Source organism: Morus notabilis, unplaced genomic scaffold (genome assembly GCF_000414095.1).
Source record: "Morus notabilis unplaced genomic scaffold, ASM41409v2 Scaffold186, whole genome shotgun sequence".
NCBI classification, from domain to species: Eukaryota; Viridiplantae; Streptophyta; class Magnoliopsida; order Rosales; family Moraceae; genus Morus; species Morus notabilis.
The window spans coordinates 208,223-218,357 of record NW_010357978.1 but is presented as its reverse complement, the minus strand read 5'-3'; the positions used below and the strand labels follow the sequence as shown (position 1 = coordinate 218,357).

Below are 10,135 nucleotides of genomic sequence, written 5' to 3'. Positions count from 1 at the left end.
TAGATGATATAAATGTCCTCATATGACCTCTTTTTGAACTATTTTGAAAGAGAGAAATAGAATTTACATCTTTAAATTTGGATTGTAAACTTCAAAAATATTTGTTCTTAATATATGCCATCATTAGTCTGTAACCGCGCATTTATCTAAACCTCGAAATGTCTATTTTCATTTTTCAGAACAATAATTTTTTTTTTTGGAAAAAAAAATAACGTTTCAAGTTGTGTCCACATTTTCCGCATGACATGTCGCATAAGTATAAACATGTAGACACACATACATATGCATCTGAAAAGGGGAAAAAAGGGAAAAAAAGAAGAAGGAAAAAAACGCGAGAGAGAGCTAGCTACATTTGCCCCATATCCATATATATATTTGAGAAAATTAAGCTGTGTGATCAATATTATTATCTGAATAATTGTAGCTAGGTCGAAATGGTTGATCAGCAGGAGCAAGATAGGATGCTGCCAATTGCAAACGTGGGAAGGATAATGAAGCAAATCCTTCCCCCAACAGCAAAGATCTCAAAGGAGGCCAAACAAACAATGCAAGAATGTGCAACTGAGTTCATAAGCTTCGTGACTGGCGAGGCATCTGACAAGTGTCACAAGGAGAATCGAAAGACGGTGAATGGGGATGACATCTGTTGGGCTCTCACTGCTCTAGGGTTTGATAACTATGCTGAGGTTTTAGTTAGGTACTTGCATAAATATAGGGAGGCTGAGAGAGAAAAGGCCAACCAAATTAGTAAAGGCAGCGACAACAATAATAATAATAATCATATTACTATTGCTGATCATGATGAAGACAAAGATGGAGATTCAGATGATCACTCTAAAAGTACTACTGGAGTTCAGCAAACTGATCAAATTAGTAACATTAGTACTACTTCTCCAACTCTAATGGAGTTCAACATCATTGAGAAGGGAGATCATCATCAGTCTCTTGTTAAATCGTCTTGAAAAATTTTGTCATCTCATTCTCTATAAGAATGAAAGTGCACTTATGGGTATCAAGATTTCATTTAACCTATAATTACAATTGATGATGATCTTGTTTGTTCTCACCCATGTATATGTGAACTGTCCTGTTGCTTGTCCCTGATCAGGTAACCTTGTACTCTCCTCCTTATAACTGATGATGATCATATGCTTAAGTTCTTTATTTTAAGATCTTTCGTTCCACCTCTTTTCATGAACTATGTGTTATAGTACTGAGAATGTTTTTGGGTAAAACTGGGCATTTTTGTGTGATAGTTTTCTTTTTTTTTTTCCTTTTTTTTTTTTTGAAGTTGGGGATGGGGGATATATTCGAACTCTATACGTTGTGATTGAGTAAGATGCAAAATTATTGATAGACTATGTCTGCGACTACTTGTGTATGAAATTTGGGTTTTGAATATATTGATGATCCCATCAAGAGCTTATTTTAGACCCAATGATCTGCACCTTTCAACTGATTCTTGTACTTTTGGCGTTCAATCTCATCCTCCAATATTTTTCATTTTAGAGATCATTTTGTAGATATATTAGCTACAGCAAGTTAAGATTACATATTTTGGGACTACAACTTTGGTTGTCATCATATCATATCATCGCAGACACATACTATGAACAAGCCTCTGATATTTCCCTTTCAACTTTCAAGTGTGATTAATTAATTAGCTTTAAGTACTTAATTAGTCCGGAGAAAGACGGTAACAAACATGCTTCTTCTCACTCCCTCTAAATTGAGTGAAAGTTTATCGTTGATGGTCAAATAATAATGAGACCGATTAATTATCACAAAAGATGATCGGTCTAACTTTTATTGTGAGGAAAAAAAATCAGTTTTCAAGAATTATCAGTACTGTATTTTTTTTTTGAAAATATCAGTATTGTATTTCTGATCATTATTTTTTATTTGATATTCATATCCTTGATGTCATTTTGGTTAATTTATAAACGACTGTTTGAACAATAAGCATGATTTTTTTTTTTTTTTAAGGAGTAAGCTTGAGAATTAACGGCTATAATTATAGCATCTTATGCATATATTTCTTTGTAAGGAGGCCAAAAAACTTTGTAAAATGGTCAGGCAATGTCCTAAATGTATGTCTATAAATGATCAAATTCCCAACGTGATCATCAAGAATAGCACTTTGGGCATAGCATATTAAGCAAACAAGAAAGTTATTACCCCTCCTATAGAACTGTCTACATGCCAACTCCCTAATTCATTTAATGAGTTCTTGACCATTTCTCTCACAAAAGCACTATTTCAGTTCTTGATCATATCTTCTTAATTTCTCATATTCAAAGAGAATGTGATCAACTCTTTGAGACTCCGCAGTTTTCCCTCTAGCTATAGGTAGCTAGGAATTTTTCCCCTTCTACTAATTGTTTCACTGAAATCAAATATTTGGTCATGACTAGGGTTTGCCAAGAAATTACTTTTGTGGGGTAGAACAAGTTTTCTTATATATAGCAACAAAAGATATATAAAATGCAGGCTTATATATATATGAATCAAATATACAAGAGAATTTCCAGCAAATTAGTACTACTACAGTCAACATCCAATCGTGATGATGATCATAATATAATTACATTTGGGAAGACGAAGAAGAAGAAGTCTTCATGAAGATTAATACCCTAGTGGGGTTTTTTTTTTTCTTTTAAGGTAGGAATATTTCTAATCTTTTTTATTTTTTTCAAGTCATGGATATATGAACTTTGTTTAAAGAGGTTTTTTGATGCTTTTTTCCCCCCATAAATGGAGATTAATATGTTATATATCTTCTTTGGCTTTGAATTAGTTTTAAGTTGCAATGTGTCCATTATATATATATATATATATATACACACACATATTATAAATGGGGCTTGGCGTGTTCATGAGTTTTTAGTTCAGAATTCTTTGATCTCTTCCACCTTTGCTCATCACTTATTTATAATATATATATATATATATATGCACACACACACACACATATGCTTGAAAACATGAGGAAGTACTGAAGAGGGTAAAAAGGTTAAAGTTAGAAAGAAAATAAGAGATAACAATATCACGTAAGTGCTACAATTACTGAAAACGTTGGAATACAAAATAATTATAACTTAGTATCATGATTTTACGGATAGAATCATCTTGAAAAATCTCTAACTTCTGCAGATAAGATGCGAAATGTGTGTAGCAAAATAGAATTGGTTTTTTTTTTTTTGCTGGAAAAATAGTAATTGTTCTTGGTATAACAGTAAATTGTATAAAATCCTTAGAAAAATTCAAAGAATATGATCTTGATTGAACTTAGAAAACGTCAAATAAACATGGGACCACCAATACAGTAGTACCATATATACGCGACTCTCCTATTCATGTGTAGATGAAGTCTTAGTCATAGCATAATAGTATCATGATGTGTCCTGATTTCTTCATATGTAGAACAGACTTTCATAAGCTCCGATAAACTAAAGACCAGCTACTTGGACCAATTTGCTACTTTTATTGGCTTTTGACCTTCATAGAATCCTTTAGAAAGCCTCAAAGTTCTGGGACCAAAATTTTGGCCATCCAGATGCACTAGTACTATGTGACGGTTTTTATTGATCAAATTAAGACGGACACAAGCTGCTTCGATGAGCTGCGACCATTGAATCGCGGTATCGAGCTTCATAATTAACTTGTTCATCTCTCCAAATGATCACTGCTTGTTGGCAATCAGCGGTGTGGACCAGCACTTTGGCAACAGTGAGTGTGTACTAGTGTAAATTGTTTATAGCAAAATAGCGACTCAAATGAAAACAGTGCACCCATTTTCCACAACAAAGGGGCAAGGGCTCATGGGGTGTCCATGTGATCATTTGCAGGAAACCCAACAAAAAGTTCCCAAGAAAACATGTACTATATATGCGTGACTAATCTAACTTCTATAGAAATATTATTTTGTGCCTCAATCCCCTTACAAAATTTCCTTAAAGTTTAAGCCTTATAATGCTCTTAGGGAGAACTTTGTGGATGCATTATATTAGAGGAACACCACTTTCCAGAGTTTTAAATATACCATTTTTTTAAAGAAAATTCCAACCCAAGTTTCACATTAAAACGACACAATTGATAACTAGACTTCAAAAGTGGTATACAATCTAGTTTACATGAACTTGTTATCAGTGTCTATATATATGTATGTACGCCATAGTAGCTTTGACAATGTGCATGCATGAGCTAGGCAGATGTGTGCTGACATGGCTGAAGAAAAACAAGACCAACTAATTTGATAAATTTGTGAAAAACTCCAGCCTGATGAGCATCCTAATTTTCAGCGCTAGATAGCATTCATCTTTAGGACGAGGTTAAGTGTGGAGGCTATAATCTGAAGATATAGAAATGGCATTTCATAGTTGATTGGTTATACTTATAAAAAACAAAGGCTAAGAGCATTGTTTTGGCTATTAACTGACAACATAGGAGGTCTGGTTGCATATGTTTATTTCATAAAAATAAAATAATATGCGCAATTGCAGAAACTATAAGCTCCTTTTCATGACCTTTGTATTCCATTCACTATTCGGAAAAAAAGGTCAGTACATTCTAAATCTATAATGTAATCTAGCTTCCTAATGTGCGTCATAATTTTATAGAGAAAATTGCTGAACTTACCCTTAAAATGCATGAATCTGAATTTTAACATTTTATTCTTGATTAATACCTTTTGACTAATATAATTATTTGACTAAAAAAGATATTAATAAAGAATAAATAGTAAAAATCGAGACTCATACACTTTAAGAATATTTATCTCATTTTTCTTAATTTATATATGTTGAGTCCTTTATCAAGAGAGCACATATAGAGAGAGAATGTAATCAACTTTACAAATACCCTAATTCTCCTCTAAGAAAACATTTACTATCAGATGTGATAATAAAAGAGAGCTGTCACATAAAAAAAAAAAATGACAGCATCCTAAACTATTATCTAGTGATCACGTCACTAGATAATAGTAACAAATTGCAATTTCTTTAAAAAAAAAAACGCACACACTAATTTAATGAGCATTGTTGCTAATCAGCGAGCAATCGTTGTTATACAAACCCACATTCTATCAACGTGATGATAATCACTATCAGTTTTCATATTTGAGTTTTTTTTTTTTTTTTTTTCATCCGTTTGGATTGAGACCGATAGTTTGGTCATTGAGCGTCAACAACGTACCTTTCATTTTCTTTCGCTGGACCTCCACAGTTTCGTTACTTGACGGCTGAAGCGTCAAGCTTGAGAACAAACAAGTGAGTTTTGTTTGCTCTGTACATATATGTCAATGTCATTCATTCCATGGCTCGCATTAAGCTCGAAAAGAAATTGACGACTTTTCCAAATTAAAAGAGTTTCTTGGCCTCTTGGGCCCAACATCGCCGTTCTGTGCCTGGACTTCATAACGCAATTGTTTCAGAATGCATTTGTTTTATGACATGTTTGATTCACGCGTCTAAATCAATAATTTTAATTTTAATTTTAAATTTTATTAGAGAATCCATTGATGAAATTTTTTTTATTCAAATTTTTTATGAGAAAAAAGTACTTTGATAGAATTTAAAAGAATCAGAATTATGATGTTAAATAGGTGAACTAAATGGACCTGAGACTCGACATGGATATGGAAACGTCTCTTCAGACCTGGAGATTAATCACAACTTGGGACTCACTAACCCAACAAGGAAACTTAACTTGAAAAAATATGCTCAGAAGTCGGTAGCTTTGCTATCTGTTACTAATAATCAGAGGCTGAGTCCGAGGCTTTCCATTGAGCCAACAAAATTTTGGTAAAACATAAATAAGTGCTGCTACAATAACTCATGAATCATAATTCATAACCCGACTTTTCCACATTTGAATTTTTCTTTGGCTCGGAAAGTGTACAAGACATATATCTATTGAGGAGGGAAAAAAAAAAAAAAAAGTCCCTCCACATTTCATCACCAAAAATCAACAAATTGGATTAATAAAAGCTTCTATGAATCCCCAACCGTCATCAACATCAGGTCCAACCCAATAACCAGAAATTATCATGTGGGAAGAGCCTACATTCATATGATAAGATACTACTTCAAACTGATGACTTGAGGGCGTCAAAAAATGATCCCTACAAGTTTGATTTGTAGACGATATCACATCAATAATGCTGCAGGAGATGGAGAGTTTTGTGGCTGCAAATGCAAACAAGGTTGCTTGAGAGTTCAACACAAATTTGCATGACGCACATATAGGTATGATAAAAGTAATTGCATGTTGTTAAGTTCGGGCTAGAACTATAACACTCATAAGAGCAAGCAACAATATGTTATGCACAAATTTTTTAATTACCCCGGAAAAAAAAAAAAAAAAAAATGTCAACTTACATTCTAGTAGAAGACACTGAAATTGAAGACTTGAATTTCCAAGAACCAAGAACAATTCGAACTTCAAACGTTTCAAAGGCTTAAGACGAATCTATGGTTTGAAAGCTAGAGCTCTAGCTACTTGGGGAGTTCAAACTTCAAAGCGTCCGATCAATGCTATCAGTAGAATGAATGGATCGCTAAGATACCTCAAACTCTACATACTGACACGAATCTTCATTCGTTCTAAATATTTTGGAGAAAACAGTAAAAGGACTACTTTAATAAAAGAAATACGACCAAAAGAAAATTTAAAAAAAAAAAAATTTGCAGAATTTTGGCTATAAGAAACCAGTTCACCAGCTGGATGTATGAACCCTTTTTTCGTTAAAAACAGAGGTCGGATTATTTAAGAACATCCAATGTTTTCTTGGGAAGAAACAAAGGTTTATTTACTCTTTTTACCTACTCTCTCTCACATCAGATAATAGATATACTCCAAGGAACCTTCAAACTTGAGAAGCTTATTGGCGTTCAAAGAAACCAAAACATTTGAATCCTGGGAACAAAAATTAAGAAACAAACCTGTAATGTATGTTGGGTGTCTTAAAGGTTTAACCGAAGCTGGTTTCTTTGTATGTCGTTCCTGAAACTGAAAGCAAGTCCAAAAAATAAGAACAAAAAAAAAAAAAAGAAATATGAGCATGAAAGATCATAACACATGGAGATCAAACCATATCTAATCTGCTAGCAACAAGAATGGATAATCTAGTTCCTCATAACAAGGAAATTCCATAACGCAAACAAAATTTTCTATTCACCTTTCTATTAAACCAACATTTTGGGGCTGTACATCACACTTCAAGATTCAAAATTCAAAAGTTCGAAATAATAGGGTAATTCTTAGAAAGCAAACCAAACAGGTACATTGAAAAAAAAAATGATCAACTTCTACGACTTTTTTCCTAGTTGGCTGTAAAATGGGATTATACCCATCCCGTTACTGTAAATTCTTGAATTCTTTCTGTGGACAACATTTTCTCGGCAACCAAACGGGACTAGCAGAAGAAAATCAAAAAATTAAAGCGAGGGTTTCTGTTTTATCGCGAAAAAGGGGGAAAAAAGAGGAGTTTGTCAAGAGGGAATTTACCTTAAAGAAGGCATTTGAAGCAGAGAAAGGAACGGAGAAGCTCGTGGAGAGTAGGAACGCCATTAAAGGTTTTAGCTTTCAAGTTTTTTTCCGCATTTGCTTGTTTCTTACAGAGTGACAGACAGCGTTTTAGCAGAGCTTTAGGTCAGCTGATAATCCTCGGAAAGTACCATGATAAGAAGGAAATAGAACTATTAGCATAGTTCTTACGACGTCGTTTTTTTGTTCGAATATGGCCTGTAAATTTTAAAAAAAAAAAAAAAAAAAAAAACTGTTATTTTGCGAGTAAGAAATTCGTTAGAAATCAGTAGTTTTCACTTTAGAAAATTAACCAAATGATCTTTTTTTACCACCTTTTGACCGGACATTTTTATTTTATGAAAATTGTAGTTTTTTTAAAGACTCAATCAGACCCACAAGTAATTATGAAATGTTTATTTCAAAAGTTCTTCTTTAATTCTGAACTATAGTTCTTAATTTTTTACAGTATTTTTTTCTCACAAAAAATTTAAATTTTAAAAATTAGAATCATAAATCATGATTCTAAACTCATAAACTAAACATCTCATTAGTGATTGAAATGTAATTTATCAATAGTTGATTCGCGTATAATTTATTGATTAAAATTGATTAATTACTAATTAATTTTAGTTAATTATTAATAAATATTGATTATAATAAAAATTATCGAGCTAATCAGTAATAAAATAAAATTAATCTGTGATGGACCACTAAATCAATCAATGATTAACTAATAAATTAATAAAAATGATCATTTTTATAATTTTACATGAGAAAAAAAATTCCTTCAAAAGGGGCTATTTGTGTTGAAATCCCTTTTACTTTTTAGTCAAAAATTTGAAACTACAAATAATGTGTATCTTTTTCTTTCTTTTTTTTTTTTTGCTTCAAATAAAGATATAGGTTAGTTTTTTTATTTTTTTATTTTTTTTATTTTTTAGGCAAAGACTTGAAGTTTCATTAACCCAAATCAGCCAAGATAAAAGGAGATACAAATCTCGGAATGGGCTATGATTGGGCTTAGTGCTGGAACTTCGGGTCGGCGGGCCGCCCGAAGCCTGAATTTTTTCGGGCTCGGGCGGGCCGGCCCAATTCCCGCCCGTCCAAGCAAGAAATTCGGGTTCGGGCTCGGGCAGCCCGGATTTGACATGTCCACCCTTGCCCGCCGCCGTCTAACCACCGTATACCGCCGTCCGCTGGGACTTTTTTGCATTTTTTTGACAAAGCCCGAACTGCCCGACCCGAAAATTGGGTGTGCTTGAATTGCCCGACCCGAAGCTTGAATTTTTGAATTTTTTGAATTTTGCCTGAATTTTTCCCGCCTGCCCGAATTGCCCGACCCGCCCGAGGTGCCCGAATACCCGAAAAAAGGCTAGTTTTTTGAATTTTGCCCGAAAACCCGAGTTGCCCGAAAACGGCTAGTTTTTTGAATTTTTACCCGAATTCGGCCCGAAAACCCGAGTTGCCTGACTTGCCCGAATTGCCCGAAAACGGCTAGTTTTTTGAATTTTGCCTGAAATTTGCCCGAAAACCTGAGCTGCCCGAGTTTGCCCGACTGTCCGAACCCGAATTTCAAAAAACAAGCCGTTTTATCCTTTTTTTTTGAAAAAAAAAATCATTTTTTAACCCTAAAATTTCTCTATAAATACCCCCCATCCCTCACACATTTTTCTCACTCAAACTCTCTCAATCCCTCTCAATCTCTCTCAATTTCTCTCAAAATACCCCCCATCCCTCACACATTTTTCTCACTCAAACTCTCTCAATCTCTTTCAATTTCTCTCAATCTCTCTCAATCTCTCTCACAATTTTTCTAAAGCTCTCTCTCTAGTCTCTATCAAATTCATCTTATTTTTTTATAATGGATCCTTTTGGTTATAGTGGTATTCCCGTTGATGCCCAACACAATGTAGAAGAAGAGCAATTTTCCACTAATGAGTTTGTTACGCAGCAAATGCAATCTATTAATCCAAGCCATGGTGGACGTACTGGAGGTCGTGGTCGCAATAGTGGGCGTGGAGAAGCGGCAGCGAGTGCGACTGCGTCTGCGTCTGCGTCGGCAAGTATTGTAACCTCTAGGAGAAAATGCAAGCGTACCTCGACAGTTTGGGATTACTTCAACATAATTGACGAGGTGGATAATGAAGGTAACACTAAACATATAGCTCAGTGTAAATATTGTTTATCTAAATTACAAGGCGACACTATTCACGGCACCACACACTTGAGACAACACTCTGAAAAGTGTCTTCAAAAGCTTAGCCAATCTAGCGGACCCGAACTCCGCCAAACACAATTATCTTTTGATCGCGCAACCGGTGGTCTAACCACTTGGAAATACGATCCGCAAGAAGATCGTATGGAAGTTGCGCGAATGATAGCTGCTTTAGATCAACCACTTAGTTTTGTAGAGCATCCTAATTGGCAACGATATATTAAGATTGTACACAATCATAATACACAGTTCACTTCAAAAACTACTCTTAGGAAAGATTTATTAAAATTATTTAAAAAAAAAGATGCATTAATAAACCTTTTACACTCGACTAGCGGGTGCGTTGCGTTAACGGCAAATATTTGGTCTGCCGTTGCCAATAAAGATTATTTA

General features: G+C 34.2%; 2 protein-coding genes across 2 annotated transcripts; one reads left to right on the top strand and one right to left on the bottom strand.

Annotated features, from left to right (window-relative positions):
• Positions 1-434: 434 nt before the first annotated feature.
• On the top strand, positions 435-962 carry LOC112095391 (nuclear transcription factor Y subunit B-4-like). Its single transcript, XM_024177312.1, has one exon. It carries the CDS (start codon positions 435-437, stop codon positions 960-962), a length of 528 nt encoding a protein of 175 aa, XP_024033080.1.
• A 4,805-nt stretch (positions 963-5,767) lies between these two features.
• LOC112095393 lies at positions 5,768-7,654 on the bottom strand. Its single transcript, XM_024177314.1, has 3 exons — positions 7,507-7,654; positions 6,942-7,008; positions 5,768-6,185 (listed from the first exon to the last, which is right to left on the bottom strand). Exons 1-3 carry the CDS (start codon positions 7,567-7,569, stop codon positions 5,965-5,967), a joined length of 351 nt encoding a protein of 116 aa, XP_024033082.1. The 5' UTR covers positions 7,570-7,654; the 3' UTR covers positions 5,768-5,964.
• Positions 7,655-10,135: the final 2,481 nt, after the last annotated feature.

Excerpts from the sequence above, each read along its gene's own strand:
- LOC112095391 (XM_024177312.1), top strand. The coding sequence starts at position 435 with ATGGTTGATCAGCAGGAGCAAGATAGGATGCTGCCAATTGCAAACGTG.
- LOC112095393 (XM_024177314.1), bottom strand. The coding sequence starts at position 7,569 with ATGGCGTTCCTACTCTCCACGAGCTTCTCCGTTCCTTTCTCTGCTTCA. Across the intron at positions 7,009-7,506 it reads CTTCAAATGCCTTCTTTAAG|TTTCAGGAACGACATACAAA; the intron begins GTAAATTCCCTC and ends ACTTGCTTTCAG. Across the intron at positions 6,186-6,941 it reads ACACCCAACATACATTACAG|CCACAAAACTCTCCATCTCC; the intron begins GTTTGTTTCTTA and ends TTGCATTTGCAG.